At 41.5% G+C, this 27,547-nt stretch overlaps 1 protein-coding gene across 1 annotated transcript in view; it reads right to left on the bottom strand.

Moving 5' to 3' along the window:
• MUSK (muscle associated receptor tyrosine kinase) overlaps positions 1-22,534 on the bottom strand; it is a 53,088-nt gene extending 30,554 nt beyond the window's left edge. The window contains exons 1-5 of the mRNA XM_061455124.1: positions 21,828-22,534; positions 17,400-17,526; positions 14,101-14,252; positions 12,507-12,634; positions 11,850-11,991 (exon numbers count right to left, since the gene is read on the bottom strand). Coding sequence (XP_061311108.1) covers positions 11,850-11,991; positions 12,507-12,634; positions 14,101-14,252; positions 17,400-17,526; positions 21,828-21,939 — 661 coding nt within the window. The 5' untranslated portion in view covers positions 21,940-22,534. The remainder of the gene's footprint in view (positions 1-11,849; positions 11,992-12,506; positions 12,635-14,100; positions 14,253-17,399; positions 17,527-21,827) is intronic.
• Between the last annotated feature and the right edge of the window lie 5,013 nt (positions 22,535-27,547).

The raw sequence follows: 27,547 nt of genomic DNA, 5'->3' as shown, positions 1-27,547 counted from the left end.
TTTAAAGTAAACTTTAGCTCTTTAACTGAAGTACTTAGCTCTAGATACTGTGAATTGAACAACCTGGGGTCTTTTTACTTTATTTTATTTTTAAGTGAGAAATTCCCTCGGACAAAGGCTGGACTCTGCACTTCCAGGCATGCTTTGGGCCGCCACTGACCAGCACACTCAGGGACATATTCTCCAAAAAAAGAAATTGCTTGGGAAACATTGTTTAAAAAAAAAAAAAAAAGGAAAAAAAAAATCAGATCTTTCTCAGTCCCATCATCTATGGGTGGATGACAGACACATTGTTGCTGCTGGCAGACTCAGCTGCTGTGGGAAAGCCAGGATGGGCTGCATGAGAGCAGCCAGTGTCACCTTGTACCAGTGCAAAGCTGGGTAAGACCGCCAGGATGAGCTTGGGGTCCATTTTTGTGACTACATCAGCAAGGAAATCTGTCCTATAGGTAAATGGAGGAATCCAGCTCCCAAAACGCTGACTTTCTTTTCTGACACTATATTACACAAAGAAAAGAGGGAAAATTGAGGAAGAAAGATCAGCCCTGATGTTGCCAACCTAAGCAACCAGCTGGGAGAAGCAGGTGAAAGACAGGAAGAGGAAGAACAGGAAATTTCAGTAAGTGTTTGCAAAGTTCATGTTATTTGGTGGGCTCAGGACATTGCTTTGTTTTCATTTTGCCTCAGAATGAAAATTCCCCCAAAACAGGTGAATTTTAACACCTCTTTTCCAGATCCTCATGAAAGTAGATTTTGCCAGGACCTTTGCTTGTTTAGCTACATCATCACAAGGTTAACAACATTCACATCAAGACACCCAGGCTCTCAGTGAGGGGTTTACCCAAGGGCATGCCAAAAAGCAGTTAGGGGAGGCAAGCAAAGAGGGCTTCATTGATTTATTTATTCAAGTGGAAAACAAAACAGTGGAGCTGGAAATGAAACCCAACAGCTAAGAGCCAAGCCAGCACATTCAGTTTCACTCCTAAGCCCCTTAATAAATGTCCTTTCTTTTACAGCCCTGCTAAATGATGTGCTGTGCACTGCAGGGCTTGCTAGGAGGTATCTGCACCATGGCCAGCTGCTCTCGTTTCTGAGAATTAGGTAACATCATCCAGTCCAAATAGTCCGGCTTTATTTCAGTCACAAAAATTTTATACTATAAAAAGATGAAAGCAGGGCCCCTGCCCAGCCCCCAGTTTGAACAGCTAACTTCTTCCAGGTGACTTTGTTTTCCTGTTGCCTTTGACTGAGCTGTGTTTCATTTCCACAGTTTGGGGCCTGATCCTGCATTCCTAGCATATGCCTGCCCTCTAACTGGGTAAGGCCTGTTTTTCTCCTAAAGCAGGCTGGATTGGGCCAATCACATCCAGGCAGCAGCCTGGGTGGCCTGGGGCCATGCTGCTTTCAGGAAAAGGCGCCCTTTGGAAACCCTCATGCATACAACCCCACTGCAGGAAGATGCCCCATCTAGCCAGGGTTTCATAAACCTTAATGCTGGCTTTGATGCATCAGGCCCAGTCAAGTAACTAGGCTGTGGGGTGGGGGTGGTTTCCAGAGCCTCTTCTGGCTTCAGTGAACCTTGACTTTCAGAGAATATGTGCAACGTTTGCCAAAGTACATGAATTAACCCAGCCTGTCAACATCCATGTGCAGTCATATTTAAGTTTGTTGCTAGTCCTGGCAAACACTAAAGCATACCTGATAGTCCAAACTGATGTAAGGCTACCAAAAACTAAACTTGTGTTAGCAACTGTCTGGCAACTGTGGGTACATGCTCCCTTATCACCACAGTCTATGCCTGGCCTAAAATGTGAGCCAGACCTCGTACGTCCATACTGCCAGATCTAATACATCAACATGCTCCACTTTCCCATACTGTTTTGCTTTTGTCATGAAAAATGACTTTTTGGGTGAGTATGGTCAGACCTTATGCCAATTTTTTTTTTTTTTTGCAGTTATGCTATAAAACACAGCAACTAAAAGCAACTGCTATGTGGAAAAAAGTGTTTTCCTTTGGTACAGCTAGTGCTGTGCTGAGGACCAATGTATCTGCACTGCTGGGGAGATTGGTAAGGCACACATTGCCTCAGAAACTTTTGTGACATAAATACCCTAGCAAAGACCTTGCACTGTGTACTACTCATGGGTAAGTATTTAGTAGCTAAACTGCAAGCGTTTTTTTGTTTGCATTCACCAGTGTTCACATAGCTCTCCTCTAGTTGAAGCATGACAGATTGAAATGACTCTTTCTCTAATGAGGAGCTCTCCGCCTTGGGCCTTGCTTACTAATCCATAAAAATTCATTTATGCTTACCGCCTATATGCTTTGAAGAACCATAAGCTTGTGCCAATGTGTTCACAGTCTTTTGCCAGTTGGAAGTCTGGTTGTCTAAATCCCCATTCAGACTCATTCATCCCACATCCATTCACTCTTCCTGACAAGTCTAAACCAGGCAGTCAAGGAGAGCTAACAAGCACAGGGGATACAATTTCATTCCCACCAGTGAGAGATGAGGGGAGGTCTGACAAATACATTTTATATACACACAGAAATCCCCAGCATTTGTGTTTTCTGACATTTCAAATTAACCGGTGTAAAATCCCAACAATTCTTGAAATACCAAGCCTGAGAACGGGCCATGCATCATGCTCATGGATCAGCGGTTGTGGAGACAGCCACACCAGCTGTGTGCAGCAGTTAATTGCATGCCAAGAGCCAGGGCTGAAGGAGCAAGGCACAGTGTTCGCAGCTGATATGACAGAACCAAATCCCAGCACAGGAAATAAACAAATCCTTCTGTAAGCATGGTCAGCAACTCCTCTTCAGTGGCAGTGACAGGCTCTGCACATGGCTCACCACATGACTCCATATGGGAGCAGTTCACATTGTACCTTAGCCACTGCTCAAAGCCTGCTGTCACCCTCCCACTCCCTTCCAAAATTGCTGGGTTAATAATTAAATCCCAAGATAACTGCAAGGACAGTTTTGCTTTGATCTCTGAATATTTCTTACCAAAACTGCAGCCTTTCTTTTCTTGGAAGCCTACCCAGTAGCCTCAAAGAGAAGTAAAATGCCACAGGGAAAGCCAATGTAAGACACTTTCACTTATCTCTATCAAATTGCTTACTAGTTTTTTTTAATCCCTGTCCAAACACCATTGTTGCCAGAGAATCACATGTATGCATACTATCAAAAGAAAAGATGGTACAAATGCAGTAGGAAATGCACACAGCCACTGTATTATTTCTCTAGGAACAGTCCCATTAGGTATGGGCCTCAGAAGAGCAAGCTTCAAAAGCACTGTAAGCAACCAGTACTTGATCATTATCCAGCCACTCACCTGGTTATTGTGGTAAGGTGAGAGAAGAACCCCTTAATGTAATCGAAATATCAGTGTTTTGTACAAAAAAATCAAAATCTCAAAGCTCTTCTGGCTCCCGACAAACATTTTGAGAGCTTTTGGCATTGTAGTAGTTCTAACACCTCATGCAGTACAGGCCAGACAGCCTGGCAATACATGGGCACACAGCCTGGAGCCTGAGGCTGTGAGACAGACAGCAAGGACAGTTCAAGTTCTGTGTGGAAAAGAGATGGAGGAACCCGCAACATATCCATCCTGAAGTATACCCCTTCAGATTCTAAGCTATGCTATCTAATATCAAAGCAAGTTTTTCTTAGCAGGGCAATAGATTTTCAAGGTAACCTTAGTTTAGGGTGAGCTCCAAGATTTATGGATGGTAGGACAATTTGCATCGGTAGAAGGACTCATATTTTGTTAAATGCACCAGCCAGCACAGGAAGCTCTCGGCTGTGAAAGACTTTGCACAGCATGTAGATGTCCCTGGAATCTTAAAATCAGACCCTGCAAATACACAAAGCTATAATAACCAGGAGTAAAATGTAAATAGATAGCTTATATCCTGTGTAACTATATAAAACCCGTTCTGTACAAGTGTTCATTTCTATAGACTGAGCAAACACCAGATTCAAGGACAAGCGAGGATAATGTGTTCAAATTACTTCCCAAAGAAATGAATGAGGAAGTACTTGTCGTGTCAGTACTGGTCTTATATATGTGTTTGGTTTCTTTGAAGGAAAGACCCCTCTAAACCTCTCCATGCTCTGGCTTTTCTACAGTACAGAGACGCACTATGCGCATTTAACTCTGCCATTACCCATTACTGCATGTGAAACTGGAAAAGAAATTCCCACTCTCCTGAGTCAAAAAACAACATTTTTGCTTGTTCCACTCTTGACAAAACCCACCATGACCACTGCAAGGCTACCACTCTGCCTGCACATACTCAAATCTTCACAGCTGTACACAAGACTCCATCTCTCCTACTCTCTGTTCCTACTCTCCTACTCTCTGCTCCTACTCTCAGGAATGGAGCAGGCAGTTATGGAAATCACTGCGATACCCAAAACTGAGATAAACCCTGCAGCATCCTGACATGTGGTCGTCACCAATGGGTAACAGCAGTGCCAGAAATTTAATTACATGCCATGTGAAAAGTTCTTCTTTTCATCTGTTTTAAAGTGCTGCTAGCAGTAGCTGCTAGGATGTTTCTTATTTTGAGGTGATAGCAAGTAGCCTGTTCCCTGCTCACCTTATCCATCATGTGTGCTTGTTTTTCAATGCTGGAAATTCTCTTATTCCCTCCTTACAGAGATATCTATCTTCATTCCCTGTTCTCAACTCCTATTTTGAGATACCCATTTTGTGAGGCTCTGCCTGGGGCTCCATTCCATTTCAGGGATGTGAGGGGACCATTCCTACACAGACCAGCACTACAGCGGACACTTTCTGTTCCACAGTATAGGCACACATACTAGAAATATTGTGTGACACTAGAACTAACATTACTGCTGGAGGAAAAATCTAGAGTTGTAGAGTTTGGACGAGTCAAGAGAGGGGCTTTCACCTCCACCAAGGCTACCTGAATGAGAAAGAGGTGAAGGACCTTGGAAACAGAAGGCATCAGCCTCAGAAAAAAAAATGGAATTGGTCCATATTAAACTTAACAAAACTGGACTTTTTAACAGATTCTATAAAATTTCTAGGTTGCCTTCAGAACCCTCCTTTCTGTATCTTCAGCTCCAGGTCTATCTTGTTTTCTCAGTGTGAAAAGGCAGCCATTTCAAGATAGTTGTCTCAGTTTGCTCTGCCCCCCTTTACTGGATTGCTGTGAGTATTGTCTATCCTCTGCTTTCCCTGTTGCTGTGCAGGAAACACATCCTTCCTAGCTAATGAAGACAGTTTACAAGCCAGAAGGGTTTTGTCTGCAGTAATTATTTTTTTCTTACAACCACAATTCATGCAACAATGTGAGAAATTCATATATCTTTTAAGTGCCCTTCCAAACTTTTTGATGAGGAAAAGAGGTTTGGCAAAAGGGAAATGAAAGGCTCAAATGCCTATTAAAGAATTGCTCACATAAGCCTTGCCAGAAACCTCATGGTCCCAGGAAACTTGCTTTGCAGCTTCTCAGTGCAGGAAGCCACCCTGCGACAATTACTCTAAGGCAGAATGCATCTCATGTCTCTGTCATAACAAAGCAGGGTTCTGAAATAAAGTGAATGACTCACGCTTGTTTGTTGATTTGCTGAAGGTCTTAGGCTAGTTCTTTTGTCCTGTGGCTTGCCCTGTTACCTTGTAGTTAGGGCTACGGTCATATCTGCAGAACCTTGGGATGACTATGGTGAATGCAGTAAGTAGGAGGAGATTTAATAAGATATTCTGGGCTTTCAGCAATGCCCATGCCACCCTGCTGAGGCCAGTTAGTTACTTTGGTGTAATTACAACCAAGCTCAGTACTGTTTACTATCCCTGTAATGCTCCTTTCCCCAAAACTCTGCAATTTTTAGTAGCAAACTGCAGTGTTCACCACTTACTGCTATAGAACATTGCACACATGTGCGTACACCAGCATCACTGAAGACAGGGAAGGAAATTCTTTCCCAGGGTTTCTGCTTCTCCTTATGGCAGAGCTACTCTTCCTCAGTGTTGGTATCAGAATTCCTCTGAGGAATTTTCACCCAGCATTTAAATGCAAAACTGCAAACTTCCTTGTCAGTCTGCTATTTGGCAATCCATCTCACCCAAAACATCCTACCTCAGAAGATGGCACAGATAAAACTCCAGATTTCATATCGATAGCTGAACTATGGGCAGCATCGGAAGAGTCAGAGTAACAGTGCTGACTGGCTGCTTTGGTGTTTTCTCAATATCTCCCTTTCTTATTTCATCTATGCCAAGTATAGATGTGTTGACACACAACTGTAGAGAACTTTCTGGATGGCACATCTGGAGCCAGTTTTCATTTGAAATAGGGCCCATCTCTGGAATGCAGTACATCTAAACTGATAGATTAGTTGGACTAAATACATACTTTCAATCTTGTTTCTTGACTTATGGTGTGACTTTCATGTCTTTTGAATTATCTGAGACGCAAATTTGTCCTGAGGTCCACAAAACAGCTGAAGGAAGCTAGCGCTTTACACTCAGTGAGCATAGCCTGTTAACTAAATAGCCAAGGCACTGCTTTCTATCATTATCTGATCTGCTGCCCCATCACTGCATCCAAGAATTAGACAAAGTACTAAATTAAAAAAAATAAAATATCTAGACCAAATCTGCCCATGTCCTGGCAGAACCTTCCCTTTGAAGAAATGATTCTCCAAGGAAAACTTTTCCTATTTTTAAGGCTAAGGCGGTTCTCACAAGTGGCTTATAGGGGAACATTTTTGTGGCCTGTGGAAGGGTATTATTATAGTAGCTAGTAATAAGCAATAAACTGTGGGCAGGAAAATACTTCTGTCTACCAGGGTTGGAATGCAAAACCAAACAACATCTAAGTTAAGGGAGCATGAGGAATACTGCTTCTACCCTTATTTTGATTTATTTGCTGTGTGCGCTGTCACTTAGTAGCACAGGAAGTAGAGCGGCAACACTCGGCAGAGGGATGAATGAAATTGCTTGGGTAAAAAAAAGATCAGTAGCCCTCAACCAGTGCCCACTCAGCCAGTTGAAAACTGCAGAGAAGATGTGACACAAAAATGTCATTAACTCCATGGAGAATCCAGTTAGTCTCTTGATGAGCAGACTGGATCTTCCAGCACTTTCCCAAGTTATTTTTTTGTTTGTTTCCTGACAGATGATTGTTAATTTCTAGACATGCCTTTGTACATGCATTTGTACAAGCTTTATTGCAAGTGTATTCCAAAACTCTGAATTCCACAACTCTCTGGTGCCACAGGCTGGAGATGGAGTTCAACTTCATCTAAACCACAAGATGGAGGTGCATCTAACTCAGCATGCAACCAAAAGGACCATCTGTGTACTCTTCCTTTCACATTACAGTTAATGTATTTATATCCTTTTTCTTTCTTGTTCAGCATTAAAAAGTGCATCACTGGACAAACTGGGAAGATCAGAGGTTTTACTATCTGAGTGCAACACCTAGCAAGGCACAACAGAAAGCTTGTTCTTCATCCTCAGGTGAAGAAAAGCCATTATTTCAGGATTTCTGCACATGAAGTCCCAGTATACAAGACTAAAAAGCACAGTAAACAATTCAGACTGTCTTCCTGTAGCAAAAGACTTCCATGCATATGCTTCTGTTGGAATGGAAGGACACCTCTCATAAGAAAATTTCACCTTCAGCTCTGTTAGTGCTAATCCACCATAACCCTTTGTACGTTTTAATGGTAGTAACTCCATTTGTTTCCAGAAAATGTTTTTTGCCATAAAGGTAAAAATTAGGCTGATAGAGCAACATGATATATAGGTTTATGCCTCATCTATAAACAGCTGTTACTTTTAAGTTGTAAGCAATTCATAGCCAACTTTTCAATTTCTTTTGTGACTTTTTTGTTTTAAAGAATAAAAACATAAAGGACATGAGCCTATTCTACCAATTCATAAAGTGGCACTTTCCTTCCCAAGGGAGAGAAAAATACCTTCTTCAAAACACAGCACAAAATTCTGCCAGAGCACAGAGCCCAGGTGAGGCAATCAAGCCTGTAAATCATTGCAAAATGTATTGGTTTACTGCTGTTTTGCATTAGATGCTTCTTATTTGATGCAGTAATTGTATATACTTTGAATATTGGTTATAAGTACCACATCTGAAAAACACAGGACGAGATTAAAGCAACAGTGTCTAGCAGAATTTATTTTGCATATTAAATAAAAATCAAAACCTACCAGGCAGCCTCTGTCTGTCTGAGTGGTAGGCATGCTTATAATAGGAATATTTCCATGCCTCTTACCAGGCAAGAGATCGTACAATTTATACATCACGGGTATGGAGAATATAATTGTTACACATGTCAAGCCATGGGGACCACAAAGGACATGCCTTAAGCAGCAGACCCAGAAGTTGAACCTGATGAGCTCTTGCATAGCTTGGAGCCTTGTTGTCCAAGGGCTCAGCAGGTTTCCCAGTGAAGACCCCAGATCTTCCCACACACCCAGCAGTCAGATCCATTATAATCATCTTTCCACCCCTCATGGGTTATGCATTGTAAGGAGAAAATATATTTCATCATGACTTTTCCAAATTCACTTGGATTTGCCCTGAACTTGAAGAAAAACACAGTCCAAAGGACAGGCTTTTCTTCAACCCGTTTAATTAAAATCCTAGCACAGCTCAATAAATGATTAGAGTTTATCACTTGAACTCTGGTGCCTGAAACATGTCCCAGGAGAGGAAGCAGTCTGGACTGGCTGGGGACTAGTCTATGGAGGCGGCAGCACCCAGAGGATCCCTATCTCCTTTCCCCCAGTTCCCTAGTGAAAATCAGGGATAACTGAAAAAGCAGTTCCTCTAAGAGACGCCTTTGTTGCTTTCTTTTTCCTGACAAGAACTGTGACTGAGTTTTCATCTGAAATCATTGCTCAACTGATTTTAACTTTGCTTTTAAAATAATAAACTTTTTAAAATACTAAAGATGTGCTTTAAAAGAAATAAACAGGGGCCAGTACTACAAATGTTGAGGAAAGTCAACAAGGAATGGAACAAAAATATTTGGAAAATCAAAATAGTAGGATTTTTCATACTGTTGCATCCTGGACTGCTGAAACTGGACAAGAAATAGGACCATGAGACATCTCAGTGGCGTAAATGCTTGGGCCAAGATTATCATCATTTTGAATGAGTGGATCCTGCATAGACAGTTTTACATATCTGAGATTTGCTGTAGTTTCTGAGCCCCACTTCAGCAAGTTATATAAGCCTGTGTCTGATTATATGTGCATTGAAGAGCCTGACTGCATGCAAGAGGCAAAGAGTCAGTCTTTCAAGGAGTTAGAAACTCCTGCACTTTGAACAATGCCTGCAACTAATTGCAGAACTAGTACTGAACCCGTTAAAATGGCAGCTGACAATAGAAAACTAGAAATGTCTTTCAGAAACCTGGACCTGTGATCTATATTTAGCTAGTCATAAATGTTTGCACTGCTCTTTGAATAGGCATTTACTTCATGACTAAATCTTTGTAGTTAACCAGCCATGCTTAGTTATCTTATTTTAATATTAAGCCCCACAATGCAGGGAAGTAACTCAAGTGAACGGTACCAACAGGATTTAAGGAAATGTATTATACTGTTATTACAGAGAAGCAATAAGCAGCATATTCTCATAAGTTTTCTGAATATAATGATTGTTCAAAGAAGATGGATTGAACTGTGATTTTCGTGCATCAAATAATTTTAGATTATTATTTACTTGGAGTTATTTTAAAGTGCTGATACTAAGGGTGTATGAGAGGTAGGAGGGTAGGGATACTAAAAACAATAACAAAAGAGGTGTGTGAGGGGGATGCATACATGTATACATGCATACACAGGTATGTATACTTTATACACATATGTACATTTGCTAAGTATCCATAAGAATTAATCTAAAATACTCAGCAGGGAAGGGATCTGTATACACAACAAGCTGCAGTAATGATATTATTACCTTTGGATTTTGGAACCAAAAAAGTAAGCCAAACATGCATTGGTCTAGTTTGGGTGTCAGTCTAAAACAAGGTATATCGTATGAGTGCCCCACCAGAGAAACCTAGGCAAGCCTGGAGAACAGCATTGTTTGTTCATCCAACCTATGAATGGAACACAAGGGAATAGGTTGTGTGGGAGCACTGAGATCCTATTGATTAATTAAGAACTAATATTCCTCATTTTAAAAAGAACACAAACAAGCTCCCCTTTGCAAGTAGGATATTTGTGAATTATTTTGCCATTCCTTGAATTAACAGGCAGCCACATAATTCTGGAAACAGACAAAACAAGGTATCAGCCATAGCAGCCTGGATTTTGGTACAGTTCCACCTCACTTTTAGATCCTCTAACTGGCTCTTGTAGATAGATTTTGACCAATAAAAGCCCAGTTCCTGAGGCCCTTCAGCATGGAGGTGGGACTTGTATGCACAGCATCAAGTATTTGCCATTCACAGTTAATTCGGCCACTGTCTCAGTGATGGGTCCAAACCAAAACACAGGGCCCAAGCTGCTCCCAGCCAGATCAAAGTGTCTTCATTTTGCCCCATTGCTTTTAGCTTGGGAGAAGTACAGCTAGATTAGGAATAGCTACTTTCCTGTTTAAATGCTATTTAAGGAATAAATACTTGAAGTCTGCAAATGTAAATATAAAAGAAAAAGGAGAAAGAAAAAAGAAAAACACAAAAAAGAAAAAGAAAAATGAAAAAAAAAGAAAAAGAAAAAAGAAAAAAGAAAAAGAAAAAAGAAAAAAGGAAAAGAAATTAAAAGAAATGAAAATTAATGCATTTTTTAGGGAAGCGACAGGCCTACAGTAATTGGTACTTGGATCTAATATCTAAATACTGCTCCCAGAAAAAAAAAGTCAATGGTCCTCTTAGAAATGGGATTGCACCCAGAGTAATGTGTGATAGTTCTAGGCTAAACGTAATCTACAGCCATCTTGTGAAGCTTACTAGGCAAATGGAGACCCTTCTCCACTTTCTACAGTACAGTCATTCTGAATAAGAAATAAGTTCATCCAGTGAGTCAGTCATCCCTTGTCTCACTTTGCAAAACCTTGCATAACCCAACTTCTCTTACAGTATTCAGGAGTATTGAATGCCTCATCACCTACATTTGAGTTCCCCTGTGGTCTACTGGTCTCAGCACTCTGAAACTGGTGATCATTTATACCACAAAACAAACACCTTCTGCAAATAAGAGGCAGACACTGAGCACATAAAGGCCAGAAACTGAAAAATGAATCTGGTGTTCGGTTTAGCACGCAGAAAATGTTCAAGTCTTCAAAGAGAAAAGGTCTATTTACCAGAATAATCAACCAATTCAGATGGAAAATCATAGGAAAGGGAGGACATACACATAATGCTGCAAAATGCTTCACTGTTCGTAGCTGCAGCTCTCTCTGATCAGGCTCTCTGCAGCAAGTTTCTGGGGCCACCAGCTTTCTACTTGTCCATCTCCACAAGCCATAGTGAATAACCACAAGTCTGGTGGGACTTTTCACACAAGAAACAGGGTGGCAACTTAGAAACCATCAGTCAGAAATAAAAACATATTTGGGAGTCCTTACTTAGACAAATATCCCACCAGAGCCACAGCAGCCATGGACAAGGACCCTCCACAGATAATTTCTTTCACTATCAGCCAGCACTGGGATATTTGTGTACAAATTTTCCTTATTTCGCACTATGCTTTCTTTTCCTGTCTCTTCTGCCTTTTGGGTCACCCCTTAGGATATTTTTGTTGACATCAGTGTGAAACTTCAGGTTAATTCAAGTTAACAGGATACACACAAGGAGCTGGCACATGGAGCTGGAGCCTGGTGCAAGGATTACTCACCTTCCACTACCACTGTTGCAGGTTTTGAATAAGTTGTGCCCAGGCTGTTCTTGGCTACACATCGATATTGTCCTGCATCTTCTCTTTGAACGTTGTGGATCCTTAAATTCCCCGAATCGAGGACAGCAATGCGAGCATTCTCCTGTTGGAGGAAGGAGCAATCAAGGTAGGGCTCTACATGCAGACTGCACACAAGCAGCACCAAATGTCCACTGACAGACTGCACTTACAAGCATGAAAATCGTTTGTGTTGTCCTACATCTGAAGGATCTGGAGCAAGCTCTTCCTGCTCAGCTGTGTAATGACACACTCACCCATTCCTCATTTTGCAGATCAGTGAATTACATCTTCCAAAGAGCCTGAATCTTAGCTAAGTGGCTCAGTAGCTCTCATTTAAGAGAATACTCACAAATTTAGCAGCATTTGGCCACGCTTAGTAGTAATAAATACATGTCATATAAAATATAGATACACAGAGAATGTTTGGTTTATAGGTAGAATTATTGCGAATGCAGACATTTATGAGATGAACCATGGATTCCTCAAATGCTTGCTTCTTAGCAACTAGAATTTACAAATGCTGTAATTGATGCTCATATTTTAACACAGTACCATTAGTGAATAGTTAGCATTACTTAAATTTCATTCTGTACTCACCTTTACAGCTGTTTCTCCTTTGATCCATGAAACAAAAGGTTTTGGGTTCCCCATTGTAGTACAAGGAAGAACAGCCTTTAACCCTTCTATTATTTCTACATTTACAGGTGGTCGGGTTATTTTGGGTCCTAAATATTTAGAAGTAAAAAATCAAAAACGAAAACAAATGAAGTCAAACTGAGGGTAAGAGATACAAGAACAGGACAAGTTCAGAAATTACAAAAAATCTCTGCTGCTTTTTAATTTTCATTGCTAAAAATAGTCTTAGTAGACTAAGAAGCAGTCTTAGTAAGTCATGAGCTGTCTTGGAAAGAAAAAACTTCCTTAAGCACAGTGTTCAGCTTTTCAGTTTAAGGGCACAAATGCAGCACAAAACTTTCATGGGTTTTTGTTTTCACAAATGGGAGATTGAAAGCCACTTGAATGAGGGCCTGAGCTAAAATCCAAATCCAGATAAGAGTATTTCCAATATTGAAGAACATTTGCATTCCAGGTTTTGACATTCTTCACTGCATAAACAGTGTCATGTGTGAAAGTTCAGATCTGGAGTGAATCAGTTTTGAAAGAGTTTTAAGCTAGGGTTGTCTCTAGCTTCACAACAAAGGCATGTAAATGCAACTTGTGTCCTTCACTGAAGGGTTTATAGCTGTGCTAGTAAAAAAGAGAAAGCATCCTTAAAGAAAAAAACAATCAAGCTCCTTTAAAGTTAGTATGGGAAAAAAATAAAATCATTTTAGCCAAAGAAAACCATGACTTAGCTTACTCTGAGCTGGGAGTAAAGAAAATCTTCATCTTAGTGTTTTGGGAGATGGGAAGTTTTCCCTCCCTTGTACAATACCAAACTAGCAGAGAAATTACCTTCAGAAAGCATCAACACCTAGCCCCCACCTGCAGGCAACTGGGGTTCTGGAGAGCCCCAGAATTACCAGGCCTGAAGGGTCACTCTCATTAGCACAAACAAATCTTTACCTACAAAACAGACACTTTAGCCAGTAATATCTCAGCTAGCTTTTTCAGTGTTTGTATAAATAACTGTGGCCATGTGAGTTCAGTTTCACCAAGTTCAGCTTGTATATAGTCCTTTGAGAGAACCAGTTCTCTTCCATCCCCATGGGATGATGAGGTTTACACCACAGTGCTCCAGACCTGTCAAGACTGCTATTAAGAACATCTAAACAGCACTTACTTGCTTTTGCCATTCTCAGGAATAAATCTGATTAGTGAAATCTTATGTTTAAAATTCACAAGGGATTTATGCAGTACTGCCACAGAGGTTTAATCTATCAAATTGTGCTGCTTTTACAAAGTTCTGTACAAAGGGTGTTCTTCAAAGCACTGTTTTATATCCTGTGTTATGCAAAGAGTTCCTCTGATCCCAGCACAAGTGTATGTTATTCAAACTGAATAATCATAACTGCTTTTAGTTAATATATGATCAAATATGCCATGTCTCCACCTCAAAGGACCCTACCCAGCCCCAAAGCAACATGGATCTGCCCTGAGCACGGTCCCACAGGAGCCATACCTGGGAGCTTGCTCAGGCTCTCAATTACATTCTCACATGATGACAGAAAGAAATTGCATTCCCACTTACGCATTTTCACTTGGAGAGCTCCACAGCTCTGGGCAGCTGCTCCAACCCCATTATCCGCTGTGCAGCAGTACACCCCATCATCACTGTCCTCCACACTCAAAATGGTCAGAAGCTGCCCGTTCCTCTGTATGCTATACCGGGTGTCGAACAGCCTGCAGGGCACAGAACAAATTGTCAGGGGTAGGGGGACAGCCAGGGATGGAGAGGGGAAATTGCACTTATGTCTGCAGACCACTGATGGTACTACAAATGGCAATTTGTTTTACTCTTTAATTTCAATCTGAAAAAAAGAAAAGAAAGCATTGAAAATATCAAGCTAGGCCTTAATATTTGGTTTGGTCCCCACTAGACCATGCGGTTCCTGTCTGCCACGAACATGGTGGCAATTCTTCCTCCAGCCAGGTATTGGTAAAGTTAGCGGTTGGGTTTCTGCCTGACCAAGGACAGCCATGAGTGCAAGTAATCTAATCCAGCTTGGTTCTGTTTTAGGTATCATGACTCAGTGAAAGAGAAAGACTGCCTATACAGGAAATGGAATTGACTTTAAAAACCTGAGGTTTTTTTAAAGAAACCTTCTTCAGAATAAAAAAAAAAAATAATTTTTTTTTTTATTAAAGAGTTAATGCTATGGAAACATTTCACTGTTGTGGGGAAAAAAAAAAAAAGAAAGACTCAAACCAACAAAAAAAAACAAGTAGATTTATGTCTGCATCCAGAAGTGGTTTGACCTGCAGGGGTTTGTTTTTTTTAATAAAAAAAGGCAAAGAAATGTGCTGAAAAAAAGAAGTCATCCAAAGATTAGGGGATGAAAGGATGGCTGTAGTTCAGTGACAGCAGGCTTTGACTTGGAAAGTCAAGAAAAGCCCTGAAATAGGTGCAACAAAGGTTGGGGATATTGTAACAAAGTTTGCAGAGCAAAAATCAATTCTATATATGAGCATGAGGGATATGTGTGTATGTATGTGTGCAAAAGCCAGGGAAAGACAGAAAGCAGAGGGCTGATCTCTGATTTTCATCGTAAAACTGGAAGAGTGTAATAAAGCCTTAGTGTAACAAGATTTGCAGAACATTTCATAAGTTCCTCCATGTTTGATTTCTACACCTTTATCGATGCTTTTTGTAAGCACTTTCATACAATTGTCCTTCGACTCTGGAAAATAGCGGCAAAAGGGATCTGACTTGAGGATTTTCTACCAAGCTGTCATAAATGCCTGACAGGTCAATATGCCCTGTTTGTCTTTTACTGTTAAAAAATGCACAGCAGTCACCGAGTAATCTGACTGTGCCATCTATCATGTTACAGGCACACATTTCCTTTCAACAGCCTTTCTCCTTTCAGTCAGTATTTCCCTCCTTTTTTTCACCCTGGGAAGAAAGAGTACTCAGTTAACTCATCCATCATGTAAAAGAAGTGCAGGCTCCATTCCCTTCTTTCCCCGAGGAAGGCTCACTGTGTCTTGGGAGATGACACAGGTAACCATTTCACTTGTCACAGGGCACCTGCAAGTCTTGCACAAGATTTCACACCTAAGGAAAGATGTTTCCAGAATCCTAGTGTTGATAAGACCCTCTATCCTGGCACTATATCCCATTGAAGCTGCATGGTTACATACTGGTTTGTTTAGAAGGTTAGCTTAGCTGTCTGTTCAGGGTGCTGGGACCTTCTCTTGGCAAAAGAAGAAAATTTTGTGAATAAAATAACGGATATTTATTGCTTGCAATAACTATCCCCTTTGAAGTTTGACACATACAAACAGATGCACTTAAACATATAGTTTTTTTCATGGGGAAAAAAAAATCCACTGGTCAGACCCTTTTTCATTGTGCAAATGTTTTCATACATGTTCTTGGAAAGCAACAGATATTTTCAGCTTATCTGTTTCCCTGTCTTTAGTCTGAGCGTTTGTATTAGCAGCACTTTTAATGCCAACACAGCTCTGACAAAGTGAAAGATACTGTTAATATTGCTCCAGAAGTCCCAGTAAGGGAACAAAGCACCTGCATTCTCTGGCCAGGCCAGCAGAGACTTTTTGGTCAGTATTTTCCTTTTTAGTAAATATGTGAAAAAAGGCACTGTCCCAGAGAAAGTAGGATGGCTTTTAGGAAAATAAATTGGGCTTCTGGATGTGCGAATGGGTGTTAGAAACTATTTGTTTTTTGTATGATCTTAGAATAGAGAGAATGAAATTTCAAAGACCACGCATGGAGAGAGAAAGGCATGTAACGTCCATGATACTGCATGAATGACTTCTCTCCCAGCTTTGATTTTCAGGCATGGTGTCACTGATTGGGAAGCAATTAGGAGAAAGGTGACCTGATTTGTGAATAACATCCATGGAAATTCAGACCTCCAACCCACAACAAGGCCGGGGTCAGAGGGCTAGGGCCAGGGTTTTGCTGAGTTTCTGCTGAAGGCAATGAAAAACAGATTTCTAAATGCAGAATCCTCCTGCTGATGCTAACTTCCTTGGAGTCTCCTGAGGCAGTGGTTTAAGGACTGTTTGAATGCTTGACTGCAATAGCAGGAACCATGCTGCAGGTGACCATGTGCCTTACATGGGAAACTTCTGTGGAGAATGGGCCTTGACTGTGTTACACAGATATTGTTCCGTAATTTTCCCTTACAGATGGAGTCACTGACAGCAATCTAGAATGAGAAACTGATGTGAAAACATGTAGAAGACATGATGTAATTTCAAAGTTGGAAGATCAAGTACAGTTTATTTTGCAAGAGCCTGTATACAGCAATAAGGCTAAGACATTGGTAGCACTTCCATAACACATTTCCAAGGCTTTGTTCTTCAGCAGTACCTTGATGACTGGTGGTTAATATCTGATAGTGTCTTGTAGCAATAAGAAGCCAGTTTCCTATGATCCAGAACTAGAAGCAAACCAGAATACCATGATGCAACCTCCTTCCAATGCAGACTTTTCAAGCACATTGCAGAAACTCAGGCAACAAGTCTGGCAATGCTCCTTTTAAATACTATACAGCACTCTCCTTCATAAATGCATAAACTGAGGAACAGAGCAGATTTCATTGTCTGAAGCTGAAAAGCAAACTCATTTCTTGACACGGAAATGAACTGTCTCCAATCTCAAGTGTGTGAAGCTGCAAGAGCAGCCCCCAGGTGCTGCTGTTACTCCCTAAGGAGCACAGATTCCTGTATAGTTACAGCCGCTCATCCTTTTCCCCACCACAGACTCATTCTGAAGTTTCCGGATAGCTCCTTTATCATGAAGAAAAACACTGACTGTTTTGGCAGGAGATTCTAAAGGGATTTAGGGCCGTTCCCTACCTGATGGGAATTCCGTTGCGTGTCCATGTAATTTCTGGCTCAGGATATGACTCCACTACACAGACAAACTTAGCGACTTCCTCTACCAGGGCATCCACAGTTTCCAGAGGAGTGCTGATCAATGGAGCTGTGTGAACAAGGAGAAAATGAGAAAGCTTCCCAGTGCCTCCCAGAGAGAGGCACGAAGCCTGCCAGAACTCTTTGATGGAGGCACCCATGTCCTTGTAAGGTCATTTGGTGGCTTTTTCCACACCACAGAGGTGCTTTACACATCTTCTACATATTTGCTGTAACACAGGTCCCTCCACATTTGTAGCTGCAGCCTTCTGTTGTTTCCTGCAGGTTTTGCATTTACCCTGTGCTCTCTCTACAGGGTGCAAAACAGAGCATGGGGCAGCTCCAACAAGCCCAGTGTGTCCTTGGTTTCTAACCCTCCTCTCCCCTAAGGTACATAACACTGGATGGCATAATGCGAGGACATAGGTGAGGCTGTCCCCCTGCTATAGGGGTGGCACTGCATGGGCTGAAAGTGCAAGGAACAGCACACAAATAAAATCCAAGCTGACCTGCCCCTGCAGCTGGCACACTGCATCATTATTGGCTCGTAATGTATGAGATCTGGGGTTTGTTATTAATACGGTATTTTTTCCAATCAACTCAAATTTCTCTAAGAAAAACCAAAAACAAAAACAAAAAACAAAAAAACAAATCAAACCTATTATATAGCACTGTATTTTTCAAAGCCAGGCTTGTAAAGGCCCTTCACGTCTTCCTGAATTTTGGCACAAGTAGCAAACATTCTCTTTTTCTCACCTTTTCTAACCAAGTAGCACCAGGTTTAGAAGTCTAGTAGCTGTGTCTGATGCTTATAATCACAGACCTGCTGTTATACATTATTTGAATGTATCTTTAGAAACATTTTCCAATGCCCTAGTAAAAGACTTGAAGCACTGCTGGAAGGGATCAAAGGCTATGCCTAGTGAATCACTCTCCCTGCCTACGGTATGCATTGCAGCCATTGCCTCCAAAGACACTTGAATGACTTTTAATCTGTGGTTGCAAGGGACATATATCCAGTATTTGTTGGACTGGATTTCATCGACAGCTGTGCTGAGATGAACTAGTTTCATACCATGTTCCTGACACACCACCTTGAGCATGTACAGCAGATGCAGTAATCTTCCTGTTCCTCTCTGACTGTAGCAGTATCCAGCATGCTGTGTGTCTTTTCACAGCAAAATCCTGCCTGAAATGTATCTGCTGGCCCTCCACAGTACAGTAAGATTTAAAACTAGGCAAAAAATGAACTACATCAATCTTACCCCTCCCTCCCAAAAAAAAAAAAAAGGCAAGATGTTCCAATTTAAGTGACTGAGAATGATAGAAAGTCTTTACCTTAATGCTTTTTCAATTTACATGGGTGTAAAAATTACAATGTCATTGAGCTGGAATGCAGCTAGAGGAAGAAAGGATCATCTTTCACTACCAGGTTTATGTAAAAGGCCTAACGCTTTTGAAATTTCATTAGAATGAATCTGCTTCAATAATATTTGTAGATGATATGACTTCAGATTGCATAACTAGTAATGACTACACATATATAAAAGGATCTTAAAACTACAGCTAAGGTTGCACTAAAGATTATATTAACTTAACATTAGTTAAAACACATCTGTGTCAGATTCATCATTTAAGATCACTGCCTCAGACTGTATCACCCTTCAATTTATTGGCTCATTTTGGGTAACATCAGATAGAAGTCATTATCCATATTACACCCCAAGTGAACCCCATGCTAATGGAAGCAAGTGGGAGATTTTCATAAAGCCTAAATTTCCATGCTGCTGAAGGTTGTCTTGGGAGAATAACCTCCACTGATGGCTATCTTGTCTGCTTCAAAGAGGACATTGCTGTTTCGTGACAGAGTTTATTGGGTTTTGATGGCGTTAAGCCAGGAGTTTTACAATCTAATTTTATACGGTAAATTTTATTGCAGTTTTCCACATGCCTTGATCTCTGGAAGGATGCTTTTTTAACCCTGAGAAATGTAAATTTTTACAGTCACCAAAATTCCAAGCAACCAGTTTTACGACTATGCTGTCACAATAAGCATAGCACACAGAATAAAGTTAGATTTGTACCAACAGCTGGTATGCAGAATAACTATTTTTGGGGCAGGCAAGGGCTGTTAGTTTTATATATAAAATTAATTCTTTAACAACAGTTAAGTACTTTTATGACATTTACCTCTTTAATTCAGCAGATGACAGAATTGTCCTTAGCAGTAGTGCCTACACCGGCTCTGACTTAGCATCTCCTTAAAGCCAGCACACAGTTCTTACAGCAGAATCAAGCCCCATACCAACAGAAAATACTGTCCAAACCAACAGCACTTTACTTACGGTAAAAAATAGAAAGAGGACTTTTTTTTTTTAAAGCTGCCTTTCCAAATTCTGCATCAGAGAATCACACAGAATGGTGAGGGCTGGAAAGGAGCCCTGGAGGTCATCTAGTCCAACCCCTCTGCCAAGGCAGGGACACCTAGAGCAGGTTACACAGGAACGTATGCTCTGTTTTACCTTCCTGATATTACACAGGTGTGCTGGGCCAGCAGGGAGGTGAAGGCAGGATCCTGCTGCCAGCGTGAGGGGCAGACGGCACAAGGCCAGAGGACACATGGTGTGTCTGCAGGGGACAGTGAGCAGGGGAGGGTGACGCCATTTTGTCATGAGGCGATGAGAGAGCCCCAAAATGGCTGTGGTGGTGCTTGCTTCTAAAAGCCACCCAAGAAAGCTCAGGTGTTGGTGTCAGTCTGTGTTTACTCAGGAAAGCAGTGAAAACTTCTGGTGCCTTCATTGCCAGATTTTAACATGGGAAAATAAAAGCCAAACAATGCACAGACATATCTGTCAGCATATAGAAATGGCCCCGGGCCATTCTGTACACATCCACTGGAGGTCTCTGAAACATTTTAGGTAGTCCTGTGGCTTTAAATAACATTGAAAATCAATTAGCTTCGGTATCTGTAAAACCCCACAGGTGCCATTTTTCCGGATGTCAGCTGTAGTTTCCCAAGATAGCAAAATGACCCAAGCTGGTCACCGGGCCTGCAAGAAATTGCCCTCCTACTCCCAGCCCACCAGAATCTTCCAGATTGGTTGGCTTTGGGTTTGGATTCACACTTTTGAAACAAGACAAGCTGAGCAAACAAAGCAAAGAGTAAAACAGGGACAGTCTCCCCTGCGGTGCTGCAGGCACCAGGAGATGTTGCTGTTCCTCTCGTCGAAAACTGCTAATCGTGCTTCCAGCTAATGCCTCAAAACCTTTACAGAGCACTGCTAGGTTGCAGTCACGTTTCAGCCTCTCTCAGGTAACAAGCCAATTTGGCTACCCAGGATGTTTCAGAAAAGGATGCGCATCTCTTCATTGCACTGTTCCACCAGAAAAAAATCAAACCCCTTCCTCTTTGTTTTTCTTGTCTCTCCCATCCCATTTTACCACTGATTTCAAAAAGACCAAGGTTCACCAACTTACTTTAGTGCTTTAGGAAAAAAAAATAAATAATTTCAAAAGCTTTTATAAAGGAGACTTTTTCAAAAAAAAAAACATTTTGAGTCCAACCTGACTAACCTGACTAACAATTGTAAGAGCACAGGCCTGCAGGATCAGCCGTGTTGGCCTAACACATCCTTGAAGGTTTTTCTTTGTTTTGCTGAAGCTACAAAGTTTCCAGTATGCTTCAAATGGTTCCTGACAACCACCATGCAGCAGAGCCATTTGTCCGCTGGGGTACCAGACAGTATGTCCAGAAGAACGCTGTTGCGCTTTGTACCTCAAAGACTTTTCTAAACAAACTTTTCTCAGTTCTTGAGTTGGCTAAAAGTATGTGTGCATGTGTCTGTATATGTACACACAAGAGAGGAAGAAGGTATCATAACTTTTATGTTATATGCAATACAAACCTGCATATTTTTATTTATATATATATATATACACACTCTGTAAAAATGTCATAGCTATTTACTTCTCTTTTGAGCTTTATATATTTATAAGCATACACAGGCATTCAGAATGCGACAAATCTTAGGTTCTGCAGCAATGGGTGCTACCAGCCATTAAAACCTGTAAGCTTCATCTGACATGAGAAATGTCCATCCCACCCAGCCTGAACCCAAAGGCCTCCCCTTCCCATTCTAACAGAACTATGTGCTCTTCCTAGAAAAGAACCTCTGATCCCATACACGAGATCATTTTCACTGCTATCCTTCTAAAAGCAGTGAAGTGACCAGCAAAAGCAGCACATTTCTGTCCTTTTCAGGAGCGCTCCTGTGCCACCCAGCCAACTGTTACCAGAGATGCCTTCCTCTTTTCAAAACCTCCTTCAGCAAGTGGCAGAAGCAGAGCAGGGCAAAACCCCTCCAAGCAAACCTTTCAGGAGTGTTTCGGCCAAGCTGAGGGATGCCAGCATGAGGACGTGCACCAGGGGCACCTTCAGCAGGTCATTCATGTTTGATCCAGAAGGCTCCTTCAAGCAAGGCATTCAGCATTCCCGGATGGCTGCATTTCAGACTGCGGTGCACAAGCAGACCTTCTCTGCTAATGACAGAGCAGGGTCTGTGGGATCTAAGTATAATCAGGAATTCTCCCACCCGGCAGTGGTGACAGACATAGCCAGCTGGTGCGTATCCACTTCGGTCAGCGTGAAAGCGTGGGGCTTGTGAAACAAGAGAAAGCAAATCCCTTCTGAATTCCTTCTAAGCAAACAGAGAGGAGTACAATAGGCAAATGCATTTCCAGGGAAGTACCCTACACTAGCACTGGAAAGTCACCAGGCCTTTATTTCAGCATTGTGTAACTGCAGTTGTGGAAAAAATGCTTGCCACTGGATTTCCCTTCACCTTAGTCCCCCTCTTTCTCATTTTTTATCCTCTATCTCACATGTACTCCCTCTGTCTTATTATAACCTTTCATGATTGGCTGCAATATGCCACCTGTTGCCCCGCTGATAGCATTTCTTTTCTTAACAAATGTATTTGCTGGAGCACAAGATGTTGGCGTTGAGGGCTGAAAATGCCCTTCTTTGCTAAAGTGGTTGGTGGTGTTTGAGGGCCATCACATCACACTGAAAAAGCAGAGCCTTGTCCTGGAAACAGACCAAAAAATGATGATGTCCTGGGAACATGACTCCAGTTACTTTACATCATGTTATCAGTAGAGCAGATGTGAGCTTTGTACCAAAAGACATAGTTTGAGGAAAAGGAATATGCAGTCATAACATATCACAGTAAAAGATACTTTGAGATCTCTGGAATTTCTTTCATTTGCTGAACCTCTCAGTTTCGACCACTTTTTTACAGTTAGTTCTGCAATGAATATGCACAGTTCAGCAATGCTTCCTCTAAGGAGTAAATGGATTAAAGCTGGCCAGAGCTATGCATGTTTGAATCCCAGTGGTTTGGCATGCCATGATAATGCCAATGTTACTTTGAGGATATGCAACAACTTATTAGGAGCAAAGATCCTTAGACAAGTGCTCCTCTGAAGATGAATAAAAGCAGAAGCACTTGACGAATATGTGTTAAAGATCTTCTAGGAATTCTGGATCTAACAAAAACAACAAAGACAACAATAAAACAATAGTAATCCTAGGAGGAAACAGAGAAATCCTGACTTATGGCAGAACTTACAAATAGATCTTTTGGTTTGATCAGACCAATTGCATCCAATTAATCTGCTCCATAGAAATACAACTTGGTCCTTTAGAGTAAAGTTGTCTCAATGGAAAGACTTTACCAAAGACTTCTACATCACTGGATTTCTGTCAGGGCTGTGTTAGGAGGACTTTGAAACTGATCCAGACAAGTACAAAAATTAATCTTTCTCTTTTACTTGCCAATTACAGCATCTGGAAATGATACTGACAGTGACAGCTGTTGAATGTTAATACTGCCTTTGTATTTTTAGGATTACCAAAGTATCCCTAGCCTCTCACTTCCTCTATTTTATTAAGGACTACAGTGAGCTCCACTGCTCTAATCTAAAAGGATGTAAATTTACATTTTAAGTGGAAGTAGAGAGCATACACAGGCACAAGGTGGAGTTACTTTGTTATCCAGCTACGCATGACATACAGCTAAAAAACAATATATACAGGAAGCTGGTGATCCTCTGTATCCTTCACGGAGACATATTTCTGCATAGAGTGAAATCAGGGAAATGAAATACCAGTGACACCAAATTTTCTTTGATTCCAAGCATTTTCCTGGCTTACCTTATGAAAGCAATATTTACTTTATTTTATTTTATATACTCCTTTAATTTTCACTCCCAGTATTTAGGAGTTTTCTGTTTGTTGATTTATAGCTAATTATTGTTTACAGCTTTTGTTATTTGCTGTCATGACCCAAGTACTCTGCTGAGATGAGGTCCCAGCAGCCTACACAAGTAACAAGAAGCAGTCCACAGCTTTCAGGCACTGCAGGCAGTTCATGCAGTTCAGTGGACGAAGTCAGTTCATGAAGTTCAGTGCACAAAGTGTGCTGTACCATTCCTTCACCTGGCTAAATTTTTTCCCTTTGCAAATTGTTTGCAGAGTGACTGTTAATACATACAGTATTTTTTAATAAAAGCATAACTACAAAGAAAGTCCAAATTTCTAAGACTTTGCTGAATAGTTCAGGTAACTGTCTTCCAGTTGATTAATTGTCTGCACATCTCTTCTCTCCCTCCTTCTCCCAACTGCTCTGCTGGAGGCTGACAGTTTTACACGCTAATGCAACATGATTTGATCATTGGATACTTCGAAAATTGCATTTTCCCCCATATCAGCATCTGGGATGTCTTCTCCGTAGATAGTACCAGATGTTCATCCAAGTAGACAGGCTAAAGCAGGTATTTCCAGCAGAAAGTGTCCAGCCACAGAACAAACTCCTTCTACGGAGGCGCCCAATGAAGTTGCTTTCACAATGGCCCAGTCACCCATGTGATTCACACAGGAATATCCAAGTCAGCACTAACCCAGCCTGACCAGTGTGCATTTTAATGCAATGTCATCATTGTCGGTGCTGGCAACCTACCTGAGTAAATACATCAGCCACTGGTCTTCAGCTCTGGTGCTGCCAGTTCTGCAGTCACACTTCTGAGTGCAATATAGACATAGTCTTTGAAGCCTAAGATCATATCTGAGGCCTTACACAACAGGCCAGACTATTTTTACTTGCTTTTCAGCAGCAACAAGAATCTGCAAAAATGACTAGGTCACTACTATTGAGTTCAATTTGTATATGTAACAATCAAGCCAGAAGAAGAGCAAGCCCTAACCTGGCAAGGTAACAGACGAGTACAGACCAAAACACAAGTGATCTTCAGACCCCAAGCTCCCATGTCATGGCTTCAAGCCTCTTCCAGTCAGCACAGAATACAGAAGGACATATATTGTGGGGTCTTTCCCTGAGATGCACGCATACACATCTGTGCATGTACTACCCTGTGCCGGGTGCTCCATTGCTGCTTGCCTCTTCAGAGCTTTTGCACTCTCAGATACAGGGCATCTTCACAAAACATTTGATGGTGAAACTCATCTGATGACCTGGCCCTGCACAGAAATGAATCAAGGTCACATAGCCACAGGGTTATGGGCGCACCAGTCCTCCCAGGTCCACCCTGCCCACATTGTCAGCTGTATCTAAATGCAGCACACACACAGTCCTGGGTGTATGGCATGGAAAGGTCATCTCTGACAATGCATGTCAGCATTTGGGGAGGGGGTAAATAGTGGTTTAGCTCTGTTGCTTCACATTACAACTTGCTTCTTTACAGTGATCCTGAGTGGAAGCAGCTTCCAGCCACCAGCTCCAAAGGATTTAACCTAACCTGCTACGCATATATGACCAGTAAGTTATTGTTCCTTGTTCCAGTAATAGCAAATGATGTATTCAGTGTAACAAGTGAGGGAATAAGCTATGCTGCTGTGGCTCTTTACCCTCCACTTGTGGGTTGTGGGTTTGTTTTGAGTTTTGTTTTTTTTTTTTTTGTTTGGGGTATGATTTTTTAATTGTCAAAATTAATTAAGACTATTCTCTAAACACAGAACCATCCCGAAGACCCACTTACTGTCTTTAAGTTGCAGGGTTTCAGGTGCATTTGGCTTGGCCTCTGCCCTCAGCTGTCTGGACCAAACTCTCACCTCCTACTGATATTTCAACACTGGCTGAGCTCTGATGCCTGAATCTAAAATAGTCCCCTTATCTTCATTCGTGGGTATTGGCAAACCTAAGATTTGCATTAATTTCTCGATATCTTATTGCTATAAACTTTCCTGTAATTTTTGATCTCAGAGGATCTAACAGTACTGACTAGGGCCCCTATTTCACCTCCCTGCCCACAGCAGCCAGCCCCACAGCATAACACAGGGAAAGCTCACACCCTCAATAACCCTTTCCTCCCTGCAAACATAATGCTGTCCCTGAGCTGAGCAGGGGGAGTCAGAGATACCCATGTTTCACCAAACAGGGATGCCACAGACAAGCACAGCCCTCGTTCCCCAGCCTTCATCCTTTGGCTGCCACCAGCAGAGTGCAGTCTGGAGGGCCAGGGTGATTGTCGATGGACAAAACCTGCTCTCTATTACACAGTACCACGATCCAGCAAAAAACAAGACCTGCATTTATAATAAAGCAGTTGTAGCGGAGCCCTGAGTCGAACTGCAGGGAAGCAGGAGAAGGAGGGACTCAGCCATGAGGACCACGTGAAAGGGAACATCTCACTGCAGAAATGAGGAGGTGCTTCAGGACAAGAATACATTAGGGATATAACATATCCCATTTACTTCAATCCCAGAATACTGCATCTTATAAAATCTCACTCTCACTAAGAATTACATTCAACCTCAGCTTGATCTGATGGTAATATTAGCAACTACTGCATAAATACAGACACTATGAAATAGAATGTGTCTATGGTGTATCAGAATTCCTGTAAGAAATGTTTTAATTATTGTCAGCAAATCTCTAAAGCAATCAAAACTAGAACCAAGGAAAAGCACTATGAAATAAATCTATGTACTGTCATGCCTCATGTCAGATTGGAAAATGTCTGATTTGTAAGTTTTGTCTGTCACTATTTGTTGTCCTTGATTGCCATTTCAGAGCGTGGAAGAGCAAAAGCCAAAAAGCAGGAGTTTAGAGATGTGCCACAAAGCAAACAACCCATTCAATTTCAAACCTACAGCCTCTAGCAAAACTGGCTTTGATTGGAAAACTGGCCCTTTACAGCATAGAAATTAGCTTTCCTAAGTGATATGTATTCATAGGCCTGTAAATACCTTTCTCACCCACCACTATGGCAGCTCTGAAATATTGCAGCTTCTCTCTGGAGTCAAACTGGATCTGGGAGGTGTTACATATGGGCATGATATGAGGAAACATTCAAGTTTCAGAAATACCTGTACCCATGCAATAATATGTTTTCCAATGGAACAGGACACCTGAAATGGAGCTGTTGTGTTCTGACAGCTGATGGCAGGTTACCACAGCCAGTTGCAGGAGGTGTGCAACACACAAGTCCCAAGGGCATCCTATACCCTTTAATTTTACTGAATAGTGCACAGCATGCTGCAACATGTGAAACAGCTCCATGAGCTTCTTCTGGATGAGATAGCTTTTTTCCTACTACTGTGATAGCAAGAAGAACTTTGCAGCATGTGTAGCCCAGGAGCAACTGGTGACATTTTTAGACACTGTACCATATGCTGAAAAACATCTGGGTGGGCTTCAGCTACATGCATTAAAAACAAGGAACTAAATTCCACTCTAAGTTAACCCCAGGCAACCCCACTGACGTCAATGGAGCGTAACTGAGAGCAGGAGGTTGCCTGTGATCTTTATTTCTTAGAGTTCACCTGCTGCCCATTTGAAGTCATAATCCTTGGTGACAACCCAGTCATTTCTATGGGAGAGAGGCTTGCACTGCAGAGATCAGGTCCTGGTGTGAACTTCACTCGAAGCAGCATTCTTGTCTATAGTGTTTTGAACCATCCCAATAGCTACCTACTACAGCAGTCTCATTGGCTTCTATTTGAACACTGCTGCCTATTATTTGGAAGCACCACAATAAGTATAGCAATACATACAGGTATGTCTCTTTTGTCA

This window comes from Pezoporus flaviventris, unplaced genomic scaffold, assembly GCF_033815535.1.
Source record: "Pezoporus flaviventris isolate CSIRO_AGI_PZ_B2104156 unplaced genomic scaffold, CSIRO_AGI_Pfla_v1 ptg000018l, whole genome shotgun sequence".
NCBI classification, from domain to species: Eukaryota; Metazoa; Chordata; class Aves; order Psittaciformes; family Psittacidae; genus Pezoporus; species Pezoporus flaviventris.
This window is presented reverse-complemented; position numbering and strand designations above follow the sequence as displayed.